Genomic DNA, 24,535 nt, shown 5'->3' with positions numbered 1-24,535 from the left:
CTAGAAGAGGAGTTATTCTTTCTTTTCTGTTCACTAATTGTCAGGAATTAACACATTAACATCAGTTTAAAAAAAAAATCAGGCACATGGAAACCTGGCTTTTGTCACCATCAAAATATGTGTGCATTCATATAGTTCTGAGGCATTGAAAAACAAAGCAATACAGGGAAATAGATTGCCAACTACACAGTTAAATGTGTCAAGGCTGATTTCCCACTCTGGCACTTCAAGTGCAGAAGGTTGGGGCCTGCAAGGATACTAAACATTTAGTACTGGCTACTCCAGGCTGGTATTAAACTCCCAAGGTCACAGCTTTTCTCTGACCTTGAATCGGTAGATGTGGCCACCAAACAAGTGCAAAAAAAAAAAAACCCTTTGAGAACCCAGGAAGGAACACTTGGGAATTCTTTCCTGTGGGGTACCCTCAAGCCCTTGCACACACACCCCTCCCCCCCGAGGAAGAGCTGAGTGGGAAAAAAACAAGAAATCAGCTATTGCCACCAGCTAATTAAGCATGCACAAATCTCTTAGGGACACAAAAATCCAATCCTGTTTTTAAAAAAGGTAACTTTTATTAATAACAAAAAGAAAGGAAATATATTTGGAACTTGGACTTTTTGCTAGATCTTAAAAAAAACAATTACAAAAATTAAGCATCAAAATAGCTCTCTTTAGGTTCAGCTTAAAGGTTACAAGCAAAACAAAAGCATCTGGGGTTAGCACAGAGGAGTGCACAAGCCAAGAAATAAACAGAAATAAATCTAATCGCGTCTTTCTAAACATTCCTAACCTGCTTACACATTTGGGAGTTCCAAATAAGTAATTCTAGGTATGGTTTGATGATTTTTGATCATACCTAGCTTAAAGCTTCTTATAGCATAACTGCTCCTTGTTCCCCTCTTTCCTGGAGAACACCACAAAGAGACAAAGGGAAGTTTTTTTTCCTATTTAAAAAAATTCTAGCCCTCCCATTGGCTCTTTTGGTCAGGTGACCACTTATTTCCTTTTACCTGTGGGCTTGTTAGCCTTTTACAGGTAAAGCAAGTAGAGAACAGCTACTAAGAGGAATTTTACAGCTAACTGGCTGGTTGGGTATCCATAGAAGGCAGCTACCTTCCACCCCCTTCATTTATCACATATCTTAACCACACTTTAGCATATTATTGTGGAGGCAGCCATAGTTCAGACTGTGTTCTAAAATTTACTTAAAATGAGTGTTGAATTTCAGTGTTTGTTTTTATGCCCTTTGAATTTCTATGTAGCTTTTGTATGATTTCTTTTAATATGTGTTTTGAAATTGGCTCATGTTAATAGGTATATCTTCATATATTATATTATCTCATAGAGCTGGAAGGGACCTTGAAAGGTCAAGTCCAGTTCCCTGCCTTCACTAGCAGGACCAAGTACTGTCCCCAACAGGGTTTTTTTTGTTGTTTATTTGTTTGGTTTGTGCCCCAGATCCCTAAATGGCCCCCTCAAGGATTGAACTCACAACCCTGGGTTCAGCAGACCAATGCTCAAGCTACTGAGCTATCCCTCCCCTTATTTGGAGAAACTGCCTCACTGAGGCAAGCAGCATGTGACCTGCCATCTATATGCTGGCCTTGGAAATGTTTCATTCCTGCAGCATAATCTCAGGCTAGGCTGGGCCTTTCCCTTTAAGGACAGTTCATTCTGTTTGCTCACCCATTGCATTTTGAATTCTGCTAATCAGAGTTGGCAGACTGTTTTAATGTGCAGGTCTTCCTTGTGCATTTAAGTATGCATTTATCTAGCCAGTATTTAGCTATCCAGTCCTTGAGAGGCATAACAGCATGTGCAAGCATGCCTGCTCTCAAGGGGGAATGGTCACAGCACTCGAAGGGTTGCATAGGTCTTGTTCCATTTTCAGTGTTCAGTGTATGTCACCATGCCTCAGTGTCACAACTGAGGATGCCAAATTCAGAACACACTGCTGAGAAATAGGGCAGACTCACCCAAACTAGTGGTTATTCTATCATTAAGTTATACCAAGACAGTAACTGAAGAAAACTTCTGTCTCATCACACTGGTTAACAAGAAGCCAAAAATTCAGTCTCAGTAGGCATTCCAGCCCTTGTCTCACCACCTAGACGCTGGACTCTATGATGAGTGGTTACTGAAAACCAATGAAATCAATTATAGGGTCTTTCTAATCCCAAGAGATCGGCCACTTAGCCACGTAAATATATAACTCAGATCTTACCTAATAATCATGCTGATGCCAATCCTTTAGTAACTAAAAACTAAATGTTTAATAAAAGAAAAGAATAAGAGGTTGTTAATGGTTAATAGATCATATACATACAAATAATTGCAAGGCCCTTATACCCCGTTAGTAGCAGCGATGGAATAGACTACTGTCTTGTAAAGTCTGGTAACTTCCGAAAGATTGGAAGATCCTCAGTCCATAGTTCAAAATGCTCCTCTTAGTTGTAAATCCACCGTCCAGAGAATCAGGGCAAGAAAGAGGCAAAACGGAGGTATTTTATATCCTTTCCTATGTGCCTGGAAATTTACTGTCTCAAACAAAGCTCACAGCCTCTGTGCAATGTTAGTAGCCCAAGATGGAATCCAAGGTCACATGTCCTTATATGGCTTGATGACTCACAGGGGCAGTCCTTGCCCATATTCTTGCTCTGTATATTCTTATGGTATCCAAATGAAGGCTTACTGGGTGGGATAAGTTTCTTCTATGGCCCCTTGTTAGAGTTAAGTGTCCTTAATGGGCCATCAACACACAACTGTCTGGCCTTGATGCAAGTCTTATCTGGTGGGTATTACTCAGGAATACAACACATGTATAAGATACAAGTCCATGGCCAATATTCATAACTTTTGATACAAAGATGATACATGGATTCAACCAGGATATTCATATTTAGCAAAACCTAACTTTTCCATTGACATCTTACATGACATACTTTGTACCAGATTTGTTGCAATTGCATAAGAGTGGTCAATTATATCAATTATATAAATGGTCATATTCAATGATACAGGATCACAGTGTAATAATAAGTGTCAGGGGGGTAGCCGTGTTAGTCTAGATCTGTAAAAAGCAACAAAGAGTCCTGTGGCACCTTAATGACTAACAGATGTATTGGAGCATGAGCTTTCGTGGGTGAATACCCACTTTGTCAGACGCATGTGGTGGAAATTTCCAGAGGCAGGTATAAATATGCAGGCAAGAATCAGTCTAGAGATAACGAGGTTAGTTCAATCAGGGAGGATGAGGCCCTCTTCTAGCAGTTGAGGTGTGAACACCAAGGGAGGAGAAACTGCTTTTGTAGTTGGCTAGCCATTCACAGTCTTTGTTTAATCCTGAGCTGATGGTGTCAAATTTGCAAATGAACTGAAGTATAATAATAAAACTCCCCTATGGATAATGGACATGATAAAGCTCCTATGCCAGTGATGGGTGCTTTGAACTTGTATTAGAGAAAAATACTATTGATTTCCTCCTTACAATGCTGTGAGATCCAAAAAACTACCCAGAATGTTTGTAGATGTTTAGGTCTTTAACAGTTTCATTTCTTTTTTAATGGGCTTCTATATATATTCTGAGAACACAAACAGGAGAGCAAAGTGTGCAACAACCTAGGAAACAAATTCCTAACAGTGAAATGCCTCTGATTTTTAATTCCATTTTAAAAGTGTACAAATCAGCAAGACAGAATTGTCAGTATTATGGCAGACTGGAATTCTCAGCATTTTTTACTCTTAAAGTGTATAGCATATTTGAGTTTACTCCTCCCCCCTCACCCTTATACTCCCTATAATTATCATAAAATGGATGTTAGGAATTCCCTCTGAAAAAATGTACTGTGTAAAGATGGAGAACACGAAAGGAAGCCTGGAGTATGCAAAATCACAATGTGTCAGTTCCATTGGAACTTGAACAAAACCACTGAAAGACGAAGATTGTAAATGAATTACTTGAATAGATAAAAGCAAAAAGTTATAGTCTCTGTTAACATATGTGGGGAGATAAAGGGGTACTGTATTTTCTGGGTAGCAGATACAGAGTGTATAAAGAGAGGCTACACTTTTACTTTTAGTAATTTCATAAGCTGCTTGCTACGATAAATTACTACATATCGAATTTCTGCAGAGTGGTGACAAAATGACATAATTGTCTTCCTGCACAGACCCTTCTAGAGACAACTACTAACCTCCTGAACCACGATCTCCACTGGTCCTTGTGTAACTTGAGAGCCTCCATCACTAGAGGGCTTAACCCAAAGCAGGATTACTGCTGTATCTGTCTGCAGCAATACAAGAGAAGGCAAGAGATGGCTGATGAAATCATTGTCTTCAGGTAAAGCTAGAAAGATGTGCATGTTCATATTTTAAACATAAGGATGGTGAAATAGGAACTGCCATAAACCTTTATCCAACTTTCAAACCAAATCTTTGTTTTAGAAGTTCAAAAGATTAGGTAATTGTACAGATACCCTGAGTATTACTGTTTGAGTGTTGAGGCTTGCTACAAAGGTACTCAGGCTAGGTCTTTCTTTTTGCTGTAATGGAGCTGTTGCCATCACTGTATCTCTCTGCCTTAAGTATGTAAGGAGATCATAGGGTGCTTAGGAAACATATTTTGCCAGCATTATTACTTGGCTAGCACCATGCATTTTGGCAATTTTTTTCTGCACATCCCTGATTGATAAGCCTAGATCTATATATGAAAGGAATTGATAAAGGAAAAAAAACTAGTCATTTCCCGTAACTGGAGTTCACATCTTTATTTTATTTAGATTTTACATTGCACCTGTCACCAATTCCTCTTGATGCATACAAAATCCTAAAATAAGTGAAACCTGTCTAAAGGGTCTATAACCATGTAGGACTCCTCACTGTGGCGCTCCCTGCTGGTTGTCTCGGGGAATTAGCTCATCCAGCCTCCGGAGCGCCCTCTGCAGACTGGTGTTCCGCTGCCCTGGGCCTCTGTATCCCTCCCAGGACCCGGTGCCCTGTTATCTGGGGTGCAGCCCCCTCGCCATACACCCCTCAGTCTCAGGATCTCCCCTCCCAGGGGAACCCCCACCCCCTATCCTCACCTTGCCTCAGTATACAGCTATTGCCAGTCATCATCTAGCCCCCGCGCCCTGGGGCAGACTGCAGTATCCGCCTGCTCATCACCAGCAAGGCTGGATTTGGACCTGCTGCCTTTGCCTACCCCTGGGCTGCTCTCTGCAACCCCCAGTACCCATTGGCCTTCTGCTGGGCCGCAGCCTCGGGCTTTCCAGGCTGGAGCCTCCACAGCTCCTCTGCCTTTCCCCAGCCCTGCTCCACTCAGGTCCCTGCTGCTAGGTCCATCTTCCTTTACAGCTAGAGAGAGACTGCCTCTGCTCCTGGCTTCCCTGGCCTTTATAGGGCCATCTGAGGCCTGATTGGGGCGTGGCCCAGCTGCGGCTGCTTCCCCAATCAGCCTAATTGCTGCTTTCCCTGCCACAGCCCTCTCCCAGGGCTGTTTTAAGCCCTTCAGGGCAGGAGCAGGATAACCACCCCACTACAGGGTCATTTAAGAAGTTTCCTTTGTGGGCCAGCAGACTGAGAGAGAGCTGGAGGTGCCAGTAAAGGGTCTCCACGGTGGGCTATGGAGAGAGGCTTAGCAGAATTGGGAAGCACTTACGCCAGGAGGGACCATAGGGAAGAGCCACCTTACTGTAACTGGAGACTAAGGGCTTGACTACACAAACATTTAGTTCACAGCAAGCTAGGGTGCAATCTGTCCATACTAGCCTGCTGTGGTCTAAGGGCACGTCTACACTATAGGAACTGCAGCATGACAGCTGCAGTAGCGCCATAGTGCAGACACTTCTTACACTGACAGAAGGGGTTTTTCCTTTGACGTAGGTAATCCAGCTCCGCAAGCAGTAGGTTGACAAAGAATTTTTCTGTTGACCTAGCCATGTCTAGAACTGGTTGTTAGGTCAGCGATCAGGGTGATTTAAATTTTAAGTATAGACCAGGGATAACTGTCTGTGTGGACCCCACAGTAACAGTTCATTATTGTCAGTGGGGCCATAGAATAATACCTAGCTCTTATATATTGTGCTTTTTATCGGTAGATCTCAAAGTGCTTCACAAAGGAGGTCAGTATCATTATCCCCACTGTACAGATGAATAAATTGAGGCATAGATGAAGTGACTCACCCAAGGTCCCCAGCAGGCAAGTGGCAGAGCTGGGAATTGAACCTAGGTCTCATGAGTTCCAGTCCAGTGCCTGGCCACCAAGCCACACTGCCTCTGTGAGCACTTCCGTCCACTAAGGGGTTCTTCCACCTTCCTCTGAAGCAGCTGGTTCTTTCTGCTGTCAGACAGGATATTTGTTAGTGGCCACTTGATTCAGTCTGGGATGTCTCTTCCTGTGGAATGTGTCCCGAGTGCACAAGGGAAGGAAAACCCACTTTAAGGACTATTATAGAGTAATTGTCGAAGAAAGGAAATTACCAGGTAAGTAAATCTGTTCAATTCTTCCCTGGATTGAGTCTCAGCTAGCTAGCCCTCCTCTACATCCCAGTCTTCACTGGGTGAGTTGTTCTACTGCACTAGCAGGGTTGGAAGAGATGCAAATATAGACCTAGATGTCTTCCTGCTGAGAACACTGCAAACTAGAATACCCTCACCCCTGTTCCCAGCAGCAGATTGAACAAGGTGGGTAACGACTTTAGAGGATAGTATTGGGCTATTGCACATTTCTGCCCCAAAAGCTCTCTTACAGAAAGGAAGTGAGCTATTTGAGTGACACTGTCAGCCCCAGCTTGATTCCTCCCTGAGATCAACAATGGCTCAGGATCAGGGTATGAGGGTAGCTGAACTTCAACAGATACCAGGAGGCAATTGTTCAGCATCTGAAGGCCTGTAACTATTTACCTGTAACTATTGTTCTCAGAATATATTGCCACCACAGTTTCACACTCATTATCTCCCCTCTTTGAAATTCTTGCTTCTGAACAGGCCATCATGAAATGAAAGGGCATGGTCTGTATGTGCAAAGCATTATGGATGCGATCCCTGTCAAAAGATGTGATTCTTTTGTGGCTCTCTTTGCTTTTAGTGACTCTGGGTTTGTACAACTCTTGATCCAAGGGTGTGAAAATGTGGAGGCATTTTATATACTGGGAACTATTGTTGTAGGTAAGCAGCCCTGTTTTTCTTAATTGAAAATCAACGGGAAAACCTCCCTTTTCAGTAGCATGACATTGTATTTAGCCTTAATAAGAGTTTTTAGTTTTAATATTATTTAATAGTATCACATTTTAAAAGTTTATAATGAAGTTTCTTCTCTTGTTTTTACAGTTGTGGCCATTTGTACCACTCACTCTGTCTGCTGAGTAAAGAGTGTGGCATAGAAACCAAGGGACAGATGAGATGGACTTGCTATAAATGCAACTCGAGTAACAAAGGAGGAAAACTGAGTGAGAATTTCTCGGAGCTGAAAAAGGGAAATGGTGCATCTCTGGCACAGGTAGGATTCATGGGAGGGTTTGTCCCTGAGTGCTAACAAGCTGAACTGTCTTTGTTGTCTCTAGATTATTAGTGAATTTCATCTCATTTTTGTAGCTTAGCTTCATTTACAGAGATGAACCCTATAAGAAAGGAGGCTGAGCTCCCACAGAGTGACATCCTGGTGGATACATTTCCTGTTTCATCTGCTATGTGGGGGCCTGGAACAGGCCTGGGGGCAGTTTCTTTTACATTAATGTTAACAGTGTTTTGTATAGGCTCACTAGCAGACCTGCTATTGACCTGGTAGATATTGGAGAGTCTTTGATCCTCCTTCCCAGGAGACAAGATCTTCTGTCCACCTCCTGCACCCTACTCCAAACTGAGCCTGACCATTTTTCTGTGGTGGGAAACTGTAAAAAAAAATCTAGATGATGGTAGTGGCACCAAACTCAGAATAGTAGGAAATTACTGATGATTGGCTATAATACATCACTGCTGTCAGTTTGCATCGAGCCAATAAGAAAATCGACATCTGGTGGAAGCCTTTTTCAACCTAATGCAGCCAGAAATAAACTGTGACCGTGCAAACTCCTACTTTCTCCTGGGCTTGATACCACAAATTGCAAGTAAAAATAAATAATGGATGCCTTGCCAAGATGTCTCCTCTGAATTATGCATCTCAGAGAGCAGAGTTCTGCCTTTGAATGTTACAGAGAGGGTGGAGATACGGACTTTTCCCTAAATACATCTAGATATTTTGTGCATTTGCTTTGTTTTGAAAATAAAACATCCTACCACATGCACAGACCATTAGTGCATTTCCACTTCTGAAAGCAAAGTAAATCAGTGACTGAGTACATTGTTATGGTGTTTTGCTCAAATTATTTTCTAGGAGATTACTTCATCTTCTGCCAAATCAATTCTGATCAAGGGATAGCTAACAGCATTAGTCATCTTCCATCAGCTTTTTTTTGGGGGGGGGGGCACGGGGGGATGAGATTTCCTGCTAGAAGACAAACTTTTAAGAAGTAATCTCTGAGGAATACATAGAGAACAGTGCAGCTTCAGCAGTCATACTGTATTAGTCCTTTAAATGGGAACGGAAAATCTTCCGTAGCCTTGAGAATAGATTAATTTTATGACCCAAACATCTTATTTACAAATTTTATCAAATGAAAAGTGTGCGGCTTCTATGTAGTATGTATTGTGGAAGAGCAGTAGAGAATCCATAATTAAGGCTTTCTCGGCTTCTATTGTAAGCCATATGTTATAGCTCTCTAATTTTTGATTGAAGTCAAGGTATTAATTTGAAAATCTGAGTGGTTAAGAGAGCTATATTACTTTTTTCTGTTATTTCAAAAATTAGAAGATTAAAAATGTACTTAGATTAACTGCCATAACTCAAGTTACTGAGGTTACATTTTAAATCAATATCTCATGAATTTTTGACCACCAATTTCTCAGAAAACAATTAGTTTAAAAAAGAAAGCTGAGTGGCACTCATCTATACTGGTCTGCAGGCACTTGAGCAAAGGCTAATCTTTTGTGAGGTGTGTGTGGAGAAACTGCTATTTAATATCTTCATCGTTATGGAATGGATCTGTTAGTGAAAAAGAAACAAACCCCAACAGAGCAGCTGGCTGAGGGATGGGACAGGGCTGAGCTGGAAAAAGGGGCAAAGCTCAGTGAGACAGGTGGAGGGTGTGAAGAGCTGTTTAGCACTGCAGGAGCAGCAAGTAGGAAAGCGCTTCACATTTCCCTGCTTTCTGGAGCCAGTGGTCTTTGAGGAAGTGCCCTTTAGCTCTTCTCTCCTCCTACCAGGGCTGGCTCTGGCTTATCAGAGCCCTGAGAGCCCCTCTTGTTCTCACCCCCTGAAAGCTCTTCATGTCCCCAGGCTCTTCACTCAAGTTTGTAATGTTTATCATTTAAATGCATAACAAACGTTTAAGTTGTGGCACTTCAATATTTTAACCATGTACAATTTTAATATTTTTATTTACAAAATATATTAAAACTGTATTTACATCTAAACAATAAAATTGCCAATACAAATGCTCTATGTCCCCTAAAGAAACTTAGGGTATGTCTACACTATGAACTTAGGCTGAATTTAGAAATCGTTTTTATACAGTCAATTGTGTGTGTCCCCACACAAAATGTTCTAAGTGCATTAAGTTGACAGACCGCGTCCACAGTACCAAGGCTAGCGTTGACTTCCGGAGCATTGTACTATGGGTAGCTGTGAGTAGCTATCCCACAGTTCCTGCAGTCTCCGCTGCCCATTGGGATTCTGGGTTGAGATCCCAATGCCTGATGGGGCAAAAACAGTGTCACAGGTGGTTCTGGGTACATGTCGTCGTCAGGCCCCCCTCTCCCTCCCTCCCTCCCTCCCTCCCTCCATGAAAGCAACAGCAGACAATCGTTTTGTGCCTTTTTTCCTGGGTTACCTGTGCAGACGCCATACCACGGCAAGCATGTAGCCCACTCAGCTCACCGTCACCGTACGTCTCCTGGGTGCTGGCAGACGTGAGACTGCATTGCTACACAGCAGCAGCAGCTCATTGCCTTTTGGCAGCTAACGGTGCATTACAGTTGGTAGCCATCGTCGTCATATTCCTGGGTGCTCTTTTAGCTGACCTCGGTGAGATTGGTCAGGGGCGCCTGGGCAGACATGGGAGTGATTCGGCCAGATCATTCCCATCTTCTACCAAGCACCCAGGAGATGACGATGGCTAGCACTCGAACTGCACCATCTTCTGGCGAGCAGCCATGAGATGATGATGGCTAGCAATCGTAATGTAGCATCTTCTGCCGAGCAGCCAGGAGATGACGATGGCTAGCAATTGTACTGCACCGTCTGCTGCCAGCCTAAGATGTAAAAGATAGATGGATCAAAACAAGAAATTGACTCAATTTGTTTTGTGAAATCAACTGCCTGCTAAACCCAGGGTTTTGAGTTCAATCCTTGAGGGGGCCATTCTGTGTGACAGTTGTTTGTGTTTCTCCTTGATGCAAAGCCACCCCTTTTGTTGATTTTAATTCCCTGTAAGCCACGTCGTCAGTCTCCTCTCCCTCCGTCAGAGCAATGGCAGACAATTGTTTCGCGCAAAACCAGGCGAGGAGGCGACGGCAGCACGGTGACTAGAGGGACATGGTCATAGACTTCTCACAAAGTACGGGATGGGCAGTGTGCCCCGGCAGCGTGCACATCATGCTGATGAGCTCTGCAAACACACTGGCCAAACAGGAAATGAAATTCAAAAGTTCACGGACCTTTTCCTGTCTACCTGGCCAGTGCATCTGAGTTGAGAGCGCTGTCCAGAACGGTCACAATGGAGCACTCTGGGATAGCTCCCGGAGGCCAATACCATCGAATTGCGTCCACACTATCCCAAATTCGACCCGGCAAGGCCGATTTCAGCGCTAATCCCCTCGTCGGAGGTGGAGTAAAGAAATAAATTTAAAGAGCCCTTTAAGTCGAAAAAATGGGTTTCGTTGTGTGGACGGGTCCAGGCTTAAATCAAGGTAACGCTGCTAAATTCGACCTAAAGTTGTAGTGTAGACCAGGCCTTAGAATCCTATAACAATGACCACTCAGCAGCATTAAATTATGTAACAGATTAACTCAGCTTGCCATCAGTCAAAGCAACAGAAAAGCCACTTTCACCCCCCTTTAAAACACTGGTAAAATTCAGTGGGGCATGGGAGGGGTGGTTTGAAGAGTGTCCAGGGAATGGGAGAAGGAAGGTTTCTTCTTTGAGTGGTGTCCCTGTGGGTGCTCCACTCTAGGTTTCGGTCCGTCCATGCACCAGAGATTGGAGATTTCTTGTAGCAGCACTTGGTCGGGGGAAGGGCACGCACAGGAGTCGTCTTGTGCAGCCATTGGCACCTCCTGTAGCATGCGCTCCCCGACTGTCCCCTCAGTTTCTTCTCAACCGTCTTTGGCTGCAGACGGAGGTCCGCAGCAGTGCTCTCTTTGATACTTTCTGAAGGAAAAAAAAAAGTTACAAGTTGCATAGGAACTTCTTTTTAGTCTATATATAATTACATAGTTTTGTTAGTTCCTCTTAGAGAGTTTTCTTAACACCCCCCCCCCCCCCAAAAGTAAAAGGGAAGAAAGATGACAACTTTTTATCTCCTTAACTCCCCGTTTGGGAACAGTTTCTACAATTTATCATTACAATTAACTCCCACCTTTATCTCTCAAGAGGCAGGAGAGGCTTAACTGCAGTCATGCTGGGCTCAACAGGATTTAAAAAGTGTGACTCCTGCCGTGAACTGATGCTGGTCTCTGACGGCCACACATCCTGCATTCGCTGTCTGGGAGAAACTCATATCTCCCGCAAATGCATACATTGCACCGACTTAACAACAAGGGCAAGACGTGACAGGGATCGCCGCTTGAAAATGCTTCTGCTGGAGAAATCCCTCCCAACTTCCGCAAGAGACGTCCTCCGGGGAGTTTCATAAACCGAAATCCCTGAGCTCTGATAAGGCTCCGACTTCCAAAACTGCCAGGAATCGAGACTCGACCTCTCCAGCAAGGCTCTTAGAAAAAGAGAGCTTCCCCAGCGAGGTCTTTACCCTCAGTGCTCCACTCATACAGAGTGAGCACTTAGGAGGCACTGGGCTCCTCCGGCACCGTCCCTCAGCAGACCCCTGCCGAGCCCCAATGCGCTGCACTGGAGTTGAGACGTCAAGTCTTCTCCACAGCACCAACTACCCCGGTGCAGAGTGCGGCACAGGCAGTGGCATCGCGATCAATGCTGCCACCACTGGCACCAACCCAAGACTTGCTGCTGCCTAACAAGCCAAATCCAGCACTGGTCAGCACTCCAGCGGTCTACCCCAAGGCAGGATCAATGCAACTTCTGCATCCTGCTGACATAGCAGTTTCTTTGGTACCGCAGTCACCACTGCTCGGCACCGAACACTCCCCAAGCTCCATAGCACGGTACCACCCTTCATCTCCTGCACCACTCTCCATGCATAGTGGCAAGGAAGGAGACGTGCAGCACAACCGCTTCTCCTCTTAACGTTCATCCCCATCACAGATGAGACCTACATGGAACGCTGTGAAGCCTAAGCCTCATCCCTCTGAGCATTCACAGCCCTGGTATGCACAGCACTGGCCTTACCCTTTACCACCTTACCCCATGCAATGGCCACAATGGGGGCTTTGGCCCACATACCAGAACCCCTCTTCTGGTCCCCCTTCCCCAGCAACAAGAGGTTCCAGAGTACACCCATCATTACCACACAGAGAAAGCTCTGACCCCCCTGATACAGAGAGAGAAGAGGAAGAGATACTATCTCAGGCAGACCTGGATGATTCACCACCTGCCCCATACTCATCTTCCGCATCAGACGAAGCAATGACGCCATCTACCCCTATGACACCAGATGACCTGAAACAGTTCCAAGAACTCTTCAAAAGAGTAGCAAACAGCCAAGAAATTGCCTTACATGAGGTGCAAGAGAAACAACATAAGTTGTTAAAAATCTTACAACCGGCATCATCGACCAAGATTGCCCTCCCCATGGATGAGGCTATAATAGAGCCTGCAGAGGTAATATGGCAAACACCAGCATCAGCACCAACCACCAACAAATGGGATGACAGAAAATACTTTGTTCCAGCCAAAGGCATGGAATTTTTGTTTTCACATCCTCAGGCCTGTTCTCTGGTAGTAAAGGCTGCTAATCAGCACAGTAAACAGCCTCATTTCCGCTCCTCACTGCAAGCTATAGAACACAAGAGACTGCACCTCTTTGGGCGGAAAGTTTACTCATCGGTCACCCTTCTGCTCTACTAGCTCTACTACTCAACAGTTCTGCTCTACTAGCAAATTATGACTACTCTAACTATAGTAAAATACAAGAGCTCGTGGAGGACCTCCCTGAGCATAAATGTCCTCAGCTCAACGCCATTATCAAAGAGCGTCCGTTAATAGCCCACACAGTGCTTCAAGCTTCAATGGGTGTAGCAGACACAGCTACCTGAACAACCGCAACAGCTGTGGTTATGAGAAGAACATCATGGTTGCAGGCTTCAGGAATTCCAAAAGAACTACAACTAAAAGTGGAGGATCTCCCCTTTGTTTGAGATGAGAATAGTTTATCTCTGTCAGACAACGTCCTCCATACCATGAAGGCCTCCTGAGCGACGCTGCGTACACTAGGCATACACCCACCACCTGACAAATGCCCTCTCTTTACACCATACCAGAGGTCTCAAGACACCTCGTTTAACTGTCAACAATAACGATACTTCACTCAGAACAGACCCAAACAAAGGGCTCAGACGACGAGGTCCACAGAACCAGGCCTCGTCCACCCATCCATCTACATCTAAGCCACAATTTTGAAGTCTTGGTCGAGGGTATGCACGATCTCCCCACACCTCTAGCGCCAACAGATACCCCATCCCACAATTTTTGGTCACTGCCTACGCTCATTTTACCATGCCTGGGTTGCAATAACCACAGATCAATGGGTTTTGGATATCATACAATCTAGCTACACCATTCCTCTAACAGTCACTCTCCCTACCCTCCCCCCTTCCCCATCCCTCTTCAGGGACCCCTCTCATGAGCACCTTCTGCAACACGAAGTAGACCACCTCCTACTGCTGGGTGCTGTAGAGCACCTCCAAGATGCATACTTCCATATTACAATACATCCTGCCCACAGACGGTTCCTGAGGTTCACAGTAGGACCCAACCACTACCAATACAGGGTCTTCCCTTCGGACTGTCTGCCGCTCCCCGCGTATTCTCAAAAACGCTCACGGTAATAGCAGCACATTTAAGACACAATGGAGTCATAATCTTCCCCTGTTTGGACGATTGCCTTCTCAGGGTGCCAACCAACAAGAAACAGCAAGCATGCTGATGACCACAATAGACCTGTTTCAACAAATAGTCTACATATAAACAAAAAGAAATCCACCCTGGAACCAACCCAGCAATTGGAGTTTATCAGAGCCAACCTAGACTCCATACAAGCCAAGGCAATATTACCAAACCACAGATTCACTACATTGATCAATCTTATTTCCACAGTGAACATCAGCCCACAAACTTCAGTGAGGACGTGCCTTCAGATTCTGGGACATATGGCAGCTACGACTTTCATAGTAAAGTATGCCAGACTCCATATGTGCTGTCTGCAGCACTGGTTGAGCATGGTCTATGCACCCAGCAAACACTCTCTCAACAGACATGTGACACTACCACCAAGGGTTATCCTCTCCCTACAGTGGTGGACACAGCCAGGGAATGTATGCTCCGGGATTCCCTTTCAACAAGATCCCCCATCAGTGACTATTATAACAGATGCCTCCCTGATAGGTTGGAGTGCCCACTTGGGTCACCACAATGTACAAGGCAAGTGGGCTGTGACGGAAACCTGACTACATATCAATCTCCTGGAACTCCACGCGGTACACAACACATGCCGACACTTCCTCCCACTCATACGAGAAACCTAAATCTCTATTCTCACCAACAATGTGACTTGCATGTTTTACATCAGTCACCAAGGAGGAGCCAGGTCTCACTTGCTATGCGTAGAAGCCATGAATTTATGGAACTTCTGCATCCTAGGAAGAGAGACTGAACCCTGTGCCCACCCAAGCCCCGCAGCCCCAGGGGTGGGTGCCAAAACCAAAGCCTGGGTGGTGGGGCTTGGGCTTCAGCTTCAGCACTGGGCGGTAGGGCGTGGGCTTTGGCCCTGGGCCCAAACAAGTGTAAGCCAGCCCAGGCAACCCCATTAAAATGGATTTGCAACCCACTTTGAGGTCCCGACCCACAGTTTGAGAACCGCTGCCTTAGGCTGAATGCTGGGGTTTATACACATTTTGTCTACCATTGTTTTTTACTTTAACTTCATATTGAATAAAGCAGTGTTTTCATGTTTATTATGGATTGGTGAGAGCCATTTCTTAGTTAAGGTGGCAACTGAGTTTCCACTCTAAACCTGATTTTTGCCTCCCTTTGAGATCCAAAAACAAAAATATCAGCATCTGTCAAGATAAAATGTTTCTACCATATTTGAATGAATTGAACACAAACACAAAATAAAACTGAGTTTACTGGACTCATCCAGTTGTGACCTAGTGCCCAGAACCAAACATAAAGTTCCAGAACTCTTTTTAAAAGGTGGTTTTAGGTAATGTCAGAAAGTCATGTTGGCTCAAGTGGTATTAAAACAGAGTTTTGACTTAGTACAACCTGACATTTTGATTAAAAAACTAGAAAGATATCAAATTAACATGGCCCACATTAAATGGATTAAAAGCTGGCTAACTGATAGGTCTCAAAATGTAATTGTAAATGGGGAATCCTCATCAAACAGTTGTGTTACTAGTAGAGTCCCACAGGGATCAGTTCTTGGCCCTGCACTATTTAACATTTTTATCTATGATCTTGAAAAAAAGCATGAAATCATTACTGATAAAGTTTGCAGATGACACAAATATTGGGGGAGTGGTACATGATGAAGAGGGCAGATAACTGATAGAGTGATTTAGATCACTTGGTACAATGAGCACAAGCAAACAATGTGTTTTAATAGGGCTAAATTTAAATGTGTACATTTAGGAACAAAGACTGCAGGCCATACTTACAGGACGGGGGACTCTATCCTGGGAAGCTGAGACTGAAAAAGATTTGAGTGTTGTGGTGGATAATCAGCAGATCATGAGCTCCCATTGTGATGTGGTGGCCAAAAGATGCATAACCAGGGGAATCTTGAGTAAGAGTAGAGAGTTAATTTTGCCTCTATATTTGACACCGGTGCTATCTCTGCTGGAATACTGTGTCTAGTTATGGTGGCCACAATTCAAGAAGGATATTGATAAATTGTAGAAGGTTAGAAAACATGCCTTATAGTAATAGACTCAAAGAGCTCAATCTATTTAGCGTAACAAAGAGAAGGTTAAGGGATATCTTGATTACAGTCTATAAATATCTATATGAGGAACAAATATTTACTAACGGGCTCTTCAGTCTAGCAGAGAAAGGTCTAACATGATCCAGTTGCTGGAAGTTGAAGCTAGACAACTTCAGACTGGAAATAAGATGTAATTTTTTAAGTGAGGGTAATTAACCAGTGGAACAACTTACCAGGGGTCATAGTGAATTCTCCATCACTGACCATTTTTAAATCAAGATTGGATGTTTTTGTAAAATCTACTATAAAAATTATTTTGGGGAAATTCTATATCTTGTGGTGTTCAGGAGGTCAGACTAGAAGATCACAATGATCCCTTCTGGCCTTTGAATCTATGAATCTCAGAGCACCAGACTACTGGAGGCCACTGCTTTCACATTTTAAAAGTATCACTAGCCCTTTATTTTCCCTGAGGGAGATAGAGTTTGTGGTATAAATCAATTACTGAGGAGGCCTGTCAATAGAAAGAGGAGAATTTTCCATCATAACTGAAGTCAAGGTGGATTTTCAGAAATAGTGGCCATCAGTTAGAATAGTCCTTGCACACTTTTTTGTTAGATCTTATGATGGGAATAGAAAGTGGGAGACAGCTGCAAGTGTGTGTTGGATTCACCTGCTCACTGGTGGAATCTTTCCTTCCTCTGTATATGATCCGTTTTTCCCCACTATTCTCTGCTGTGTGACATTTCCTCACCGTGTCAAGATTTGCTAATAATTAGTCAAGTCCGGAGTACTCCACAGCCAACAATTTTAACACTTTTGAATGCAAATTAGCCAGACCTGCTGGTTTTAAAATGTCTAACTTTGCAAGATGCTGTTTAACAGGCTCCTTAGATACTGTTGGAAGATAAAGTATTTCAGCATCAATACATAACATTGTTAAATGAGCCAGCTTGGTTCCAAATGCAGAACAGAAATATTTATTGAATTAATGCCTTTTCCACTTCCTTGACAATTTTGCCATCATCATGTAATAATTTGATTTATACCACTGCTATGATTCCTTTTATTCTTCGAGTGCTTGTTCATGTCCATTCCAATCAGGTGTGTGCATGTGCATGTGCACATTAGCCAGAAGATTTTTCCCCTAGCAGCATCTGTTGGGTCAGCCTGGGCACTCCCTGGAGTCGTGCCTTCATGGCACCTAATATAGAGCCCAGTCGACCCACCACCCTTCATTTCCTTCTTACCATCAGTGACAGAGGCTGGAACTTACCTTAGTTCTTGCTCAGCAAATTCATTCTTTATCTGGTTGTGTAGAGTTTGTTGGGGGTTTCCCCCTCCACTCCGATTCCCAGAACTGTGATATGCTGCGGTCCCTGGGTTTCAAAAACTGCAGCCTGCACCAAGCGCATGCCAAAGAGTGACCGACACTCGTCATGTCTATGGTGCCTGGGGGAGACCCATCAGAAAGATCATTGTAAGATCTGCCGCGAGTTCTGTCCGAGAACTCTTAAGGAAAGGGAACAGCAGCTCAAGGTGATCCTCATGGAGGCAGATCTATGCCCCCAGTCTGACCCAGGCTCGGGAGTCTCGACCCCTGATGCGTTGTGCTTGGTACCGAGAAAGGACTCCTCCCGAGATGCTCGGCACCAACATGGCTCCTCGCAGGGCCTGCCTGATAGTAGGCACCATTCCCGCTCGTCGGTGCCTCAAAAGAAGAAGAAGACGATCGCTCTCCTCCAGCTAAGCCATGCAACCCCAGGTAGGCCACTCCTCCAGATCCCCTGCCAGGGCTGTGTCAACTCATGCTCAAGTGTGGCAGTCAAGTCCAGCCCCCCCTCAGTCACTGGTGCCTACACAGCAGCTGCAGCTCCTGTTAACACCGGAAGCGTACCAGGCTGCTCAGGACCTCCTCCATCTTACAGCACCATTCTCACCTGCCAGGGAGGAATGCTCAGCACCAGCAGACTCATCCCATCCTCTTGTGCATTCAAAGGGGAAGCCGGCTATGATGTCAAGGCGCTTCCCCTCTCCATGTCCATTGGTGCCTACCCGCTCGGACAGAGAGCCTTCCCACTCCCTGAGCTCTCGATGTTCGAGACACTGAGGATCGGCTCCTCCATGGTCTTCAGTGTCAGAGGCCTCGGAGTCAGAGTCTGACTCCTATCGCTCTGGGAGGAGCAGAAGTTGCAGATTGAGGTCGAGGAGAGAGCCCCAGGGGTGGCCTCCGCAGTGGCAGAATCCACCTCAGTGGCCCTTCTAGACCTCCTGGGCTTTTCACCAAGGCCAGGGAGGAACCCAGGGTCCCCATTCTGCAACGTCTTCCATGTCCTCTGCCACTTTCGTTCCACCTTCCACTGCACGTCTGCCCTTGGCACCTATGGTCCCAACGCCGCTGCCTCCGGCTCCATCATCGACTCTGGCACAGTGCTCTGCTCCGACCTCGGCACCGCCCTTGATGCATCAACGCACCCGTCTCCCATGCCTGCACCGTTGTCAACCTCGATGCAGGCACCAGCACTGGGCCCCGGCTTCCCATGGCTCCTTTGAGCATACCGATGCAGCTCCCTCCCATAGTGCTGACGCCGGCACCGACGCATGCTTTGACATCCACGGTCCCGGCACCATCAACGGCACCACTACCTCCAACGCTGCCATGAGAGTCACGTGACCCCTTGGGGGCAGATGGTAGGGAACTTCCACTCCCAGGACATGCTTCCTCCTCTTCGTCACCAGACGAAGCATTTGGCGGGGATGGCCATAGCCCCTGCGTTAGAGAACAACAGAGTGCTACAGCAGTTGCTGTGTAGGGCTGCCCAGGGTCTGGGCATCAAGGCTGAGAAGGTAGTAGAGGAGGCTGATTCCATGATGGACATCCTAGCACCCTCCAGACCATCACATGTTGCCCTGCCACTTATAAAGACTATTGTGGACACCACAAAGACCCTGTGGCAGACACCAACTTCCTTGCCACTGACTGCCAAGCGCAACGAGCGGTGGCATTTTTGCCCTCCAGAGGATTCTAACATTTATACTCCCACCCAACTCACTGGTGGTCAATGCGGCTAACCAGCGTGAGAGACAAGGCTTCCAAAGACCCTCCCCAAAGAACAGGGATACTAAACGCCTAGACCTTGTGGAGAGAAAGGTCTACTCGACAGGTGGTTTGCAGCTCCGTATTGCTAACCAACAGGCCATTTTAAGCAGGTACTCATACAACACCTGTGCAGCAATGGCAAAGTTCACGGACCTTGTCCCTTCTGATTCTCAGACTGAGTTCACAGCCTTGGTGGAGGAAGGGAAGTTAGTTTCCCGGGCTTCCCTGCAGGCTGCGTTAGATGCTGCAGATGCCGCCACTAGAGTGATGACGACAGGGGTAGCTATGAGGCAGGGTGCTTGGCTCCAAGTTTCAAGGTTACCCTACAAGGTCCAGCAAACCATTCAGGACCTCCCATTTGAGGGTGAGACTCTGTTTTCAGAAAAGACACACAAGCAGCTGTACAGCCTGAAAGAGTCCCGAGCCATCCTCAAATTCTTGGGCCCGCACACCCCCACCATGCAGCAGAGACATTTCTGCCCACAACCTCCCCAAACTGCCCTGCGGCCCTAAACCAGCCTTTTGAAGGTGCAGTCGAGGACAGCACACCAGATCACAGACTGGATCTAACCCGCCTTACCTTTTCCTCCCGACTGTCCCCTTTTTAACGTGCATGGTCCCGTATAACCTCAGATCGCTGGGTGCTTTGCACAGTAGAGAGGGAATACTCCATCCAATTCTGTGCCCTCCTGCCCTTCCACCCCCACCCCCGTCCCTCTTCAGGGATCCTTCTTATGAGCAACTTCTCATTCAGGAGGTGCAATCACTCCTATAACTAGGAGTGGTGGAGGAGGTTCCTCTGGAACACAGGAGCGAGGGCTTCTATTCGCGGTATTTCCTAATACCAAAAGCCAAAGGGGATCTCAGGCCTATCCTGGACCTGCACAAGCTCGACAAGTTCGTGAAAAAACTCAGGTTCTGCACAGTCGTCTTGGCCTTCATCATCCCTTCACTAGATCCAGCAGACTGGTATGCTGCCCTCGACTTGAAGGACGCATTTTCACATCACAATCACTCAGAACCACAGGAAGTTCCTCAGGTTTGTGGTCAATGGTTCCCACTACCAATTTACTGTCCTCCCATTCGGGCTGTCAGCAGCACCTCGAGTATTCACCAAGTGCATGGCAGTCGTCACTGCCTTTCTGCGGAGACGTCAGGTACAGGTGTTTCCGTACCTTGACAACTGGCTGATCAAAGGTCGCTCCAGGACACAAGTGGAAACTCAGGTCGTGTTTATCAGAGCCACCTTTGAGAACCTAGGTTTTCTCCTAAGCAAAGCAAAATCGACTTTGTCCCCCATCCAAAGGATAGAATTCATAGGGGGCAGTACTGAACTCGACCAAAGCCCAGGCATTCCTCCCACAGGCGAGGTTTCAAGCCCTCAACAACATGATCCAGGGAGTCATGCAGTTTCCCACCACTACCACGAGAAACTGCCTAAAACTTCTCAGGCACATGGCAGCCTGTACGTATGTGGTACGACATGCCAGACTCAGGCTTCAGCTGTTCCAGTCTTGGCTAGCATCAGTCTATCGACCAGCCCTGCACAACTTGGACAGGATCATGACTCTGCCTTGCCCTATCCTCAATTTGCTCCGATGGTGGACCGATGCCCAGCAGATGTGTTCAGGGGTCCCCTTTGCTGCCCCACAGCCATCCCTGTTGTTGGTGACGGACGCATTGGACTTGGGGCCACGTACCTTGCAGCGTGACTTGCCCCCGACGCTAGCCTCAGTGCCACACATTCTGGAGTATCTTCTATATCTGAAGCAGGAAGGTCTCTCGTTGCCTTCTATAAGAGTGCACTTGACTGCCATCTCAACATGCCATTCGGGCGTACAGGGCTGCTCGGTTCTTGCTAACCCCATGGTCAGCTGCTTCCTAAAGGGGTTCGACTTGGTCCTCTCTATGCTCATGGGGCCACCCTTTGAGCCTTTAGCAACATCTCCCTACTCTACCTCTCCTACACGGTCACGTTCCTGGTGGCACTAACCTCGGCCAGTAGGGTGTCTGAGCTCAAGGCCCTGACTTCAGACCTGCCCTACATCGTGTTCTTTAAGGACAAGGTTCAGCTCAGGCCCCACCCTGCTTTCCTTCTGAAGGTTGTCTCGCAGTTCTATATCAACCAGGACATTTTCCTCCCGGTTTTCTACCCTAAACCTCATTCTAACTCCACATCCTGGATGTCCGCAGAGCGCGGGCTTTCTACATCAAGAGAACAAAACTGTTCAGGAAGTCAGTCCAGCTCTTCGTGGCAGTGGCGGACAGGATGAAAGGTCATCTGGTTTTGGCCCAGCGCATTTCATCATGGATCGTGGCCTGTATCAGTGAGTGCTACAACCTGGCAGTGCTCCAATCAGTGGATAGCTCTGACCCCACATCCTAAATTTGGCTTGGGAGTCACCTGATTGGAATGGACATGAAAAAGCACTCGAAGAAGAAAAAATGGTTACTCACCTCTCGTAAGTGTTCTTCGAGATGTGTTGTTCATGTCCATTCCAATACCCACCCTCCTACCCCTGTCAGAATAGCCAGCAAGAAGGAACTGAAGGGGTGGTGGGTCAGCAGGGCTCTATAGTAGGCGCCATGGAGGTGCGACTCCAGGGGGTGCTGAGGCCGACCCAACGGATGATGCTATGGGAAACATCTTCTGGCCAACGTGCACGTACGTGCACACACACCTGATTGGAATGGACATGAACAACACATCTCGAAGAACAAGAGTTACGAGAGGTGAGTAACAGTTTTTTCCTGATGCATTTAAAAATGTTGTCTAATTGTCCTTGTCCAGGATAATAATAATTTATTTTGTTATTATTTATTAACTTATTAATACAAGGTAGCACCACACATTAATTTCACCATAAATTCTTTTTTTAATCCAGTGGATCAATGGTATCTATACCATTGTTCTAAACATGTGCAAAAGCCTAACTGATAAGTAATTACTACACCCAAACAGTAAGAAAACATTCATAAATATTTGATTAAGGTACTTAAAAAAGGGCTAAAACCAGGGGTGCTTTGACCTATGTTGGTCAGCTCCAGTTTGGTCAGACAGGAGGTACACTAGACCCTCGCTAGATCGCACGTCTATATAGCGTGAATTCGCATATAACGCAGTCACGGCCATGGATCCCAAATTTAATTACTTTAATTGCAATTCATTTTAACGGGGCACCACGCATGGATCCAAATCCCATGTTCTAGCAAGGGTCCAGTGTATTAGCAATGAACCTTTTAAGAGTTCACCCTTTTATAGCCTTTAACAAACAAGTGATGTCATCACCTGTTGCTAACGTGGCTAAAAAACAGTTTTTGGCTGGTTTTGAGATCACTGAGTTCAGCACACGCACATCCTTATTATTAACAATCTCTGATCATTGGAGCCTTCTCTTCTTTCTGTCTTATCAGGTCCAGTTTTTCTAATTAATTCGCGTGCTTTCAAGGCCTTCTCACAACTGCTAAACAGGCCTGCACTTTACATGACCACTCCTACAGAAACATATTAAGCTAATTTAATCCTTTATCTTTCTTAAACTAGAAAACACACATTTTTCTTCATTCCTACAGTCCTTACCCCATTTGTTCAGTGCTTTGCCAGTGCTATCTCATTAATCCTACAGAGCCCAGACAGTCTTACATTTTGATACAGCAAAAGATGTAAGCTGGTGTATCTTGACAGTATTTGAGAGTGCAATTGGCTAACTGCCAAAGACACGAGTATTTTCTGGCTTTCTGATAATTGAAGCATTTTAGATGTTTAAGATGTCACTTTTTCCTCACGATCTTCACAATTTCAGATAGTATCTGCAGTAACAATAGGTAGGTTTGAGATTACAGAGCAGAAATAACAAATCTTTTTGTCTCTGTTGTCTAAATGGCAGGTTTCTATGTGAAAAATAGTGTGGCTGAAAATGTGGTTGCGTTCTCTGCCTCGGTATCCCCTAAGACGTCTAAAAGGACAAAAGAAAAGAGTAAAGGACACAATCAAGCAGAGCTCTGCGTTTTTTAGTTCCAGGAAGTGGAGCATTTCTACACAAAAGCTTTTTCCATCTTTGCAGATATCAAGAAAAAACCCTAACTTGCGCAAGCCCAAATAAGTTACTACTTTTCTGTTCACTTACAAACACCAACACTCTTCTACTCACTTTATCTTGTCATAAGAAAAGAGCAGAGTCACAGTTTGTCATGGGATTCAAGTTGTCAGCAGTAATATAATTAAAGTAGGCTTGCTTCTGGGGGTCCAGGAGATCGAGGGTTATCTCATAGGTCTTCATTAGGTTGAGGATAAAAATCTCATCACTCCGTATCTCACTGTGACCATAAGGCTTGGCAGGTAGTGGTGTGCTTGAGGCATGCATATGTATTGTGACATCCTAACATCTTTTTGTCATGTTGTGATACCCATAATTCAGTGCGTGTTGCACATTCCCCCCCTAGTGGCTGATCCACAGAACGTTGAGTCTCTTCCAGCTAGAATCCTTAGCCTTTTGAACAAGTGGTGGTGGCTCATGCTTTTATCACTGAAAGCCCCAGATTAAAAACCCAAGTGGCAGCCCAGTGGCATTGGTTACTGTCACACCCAATGTGTGAATGTGTCTCACTAAGTCTCCACACCCTGTCATCCGGTGTTGCAGCTGGAGCATGTGCCTGTCCAATGACAATCACACACAAACAAGGCAGTTCTAAATAATAAGTTCTTGAGGTTTCATTGGCACATTAGCATCTCTTACTGAAATGATGCTTTCCATACCATCCCAGTGATCATGAGCAAACCAGTAGCCTACTCTGTCCAGCTTTGGGCTTTCAGTTTTTCTCTCATCTCCTGGGAGCACTGTGGAAGCAGCATGCCCAGCTTCCGGAGGAGAGTTCATTGACTTAATTTCTGTCACCAACATTCTCATCCCTTCCTTTACTCCTCTCCTTAACCGCTCACTCCTGTGGCTCTTCCCCTCACAATACAAACACGCTTTAGACCAGCATTTTTCAAATTCAGCCACCAGGGGCTTTTCTTGCGGCCACAGCCTCCTGGACAGTGATGGGGGAGGGGGGCAAAGCAGT

At 45.6% G+C, this 24,535-nt stretch overlaps 1 protein-coding gene across 4 annotated transcripts in view; it reads left to right on the top strand.

The window, feature by feature from the left end:
- The window catches only part of VPS8 (VPS8 subunit of CORVET complex), a 254,665-nt gene that overhangs the window by 217,472 nt on the left and 12,658 nt on the right, over nt 1-24,535 (top strand). For all 4 annotated transcript variants that reach the window (XM_045030079.1, XM_045030078.1, XM_045030077.1 and 1 more), the window contains 2 exons: nt 4,170-4,339; nt 7,327-7,495. In XM_045030079.1, the coding sequence (XP_044886014.1) occupies nt 4,170-4,339; nt 7,327-7,495 (339 nt within the window). The remainder of the gene's footprint in view (nt 1-4,169; nt 4,340-7,326; nt 7,496-24,535) is intronic.

This window comes from Mauremys mutica, chromosome 9, assembly GCF_020497125.1.
Source record: "Mauremys mutica isolate MM-2020 ecotype Southern chromosome 9, ASM2049712v1, whole genome shotgun sequence".
Taxonomy (NCBI): domain Eukaryota; kingdom Metazoa; phylum Chordata; order Testudines; family Geoemydidae; genus Mauremys; species Mauremys mutica.
This window is presented reverse-complemented; position numbering and strand designations above follow the sequence as displayed.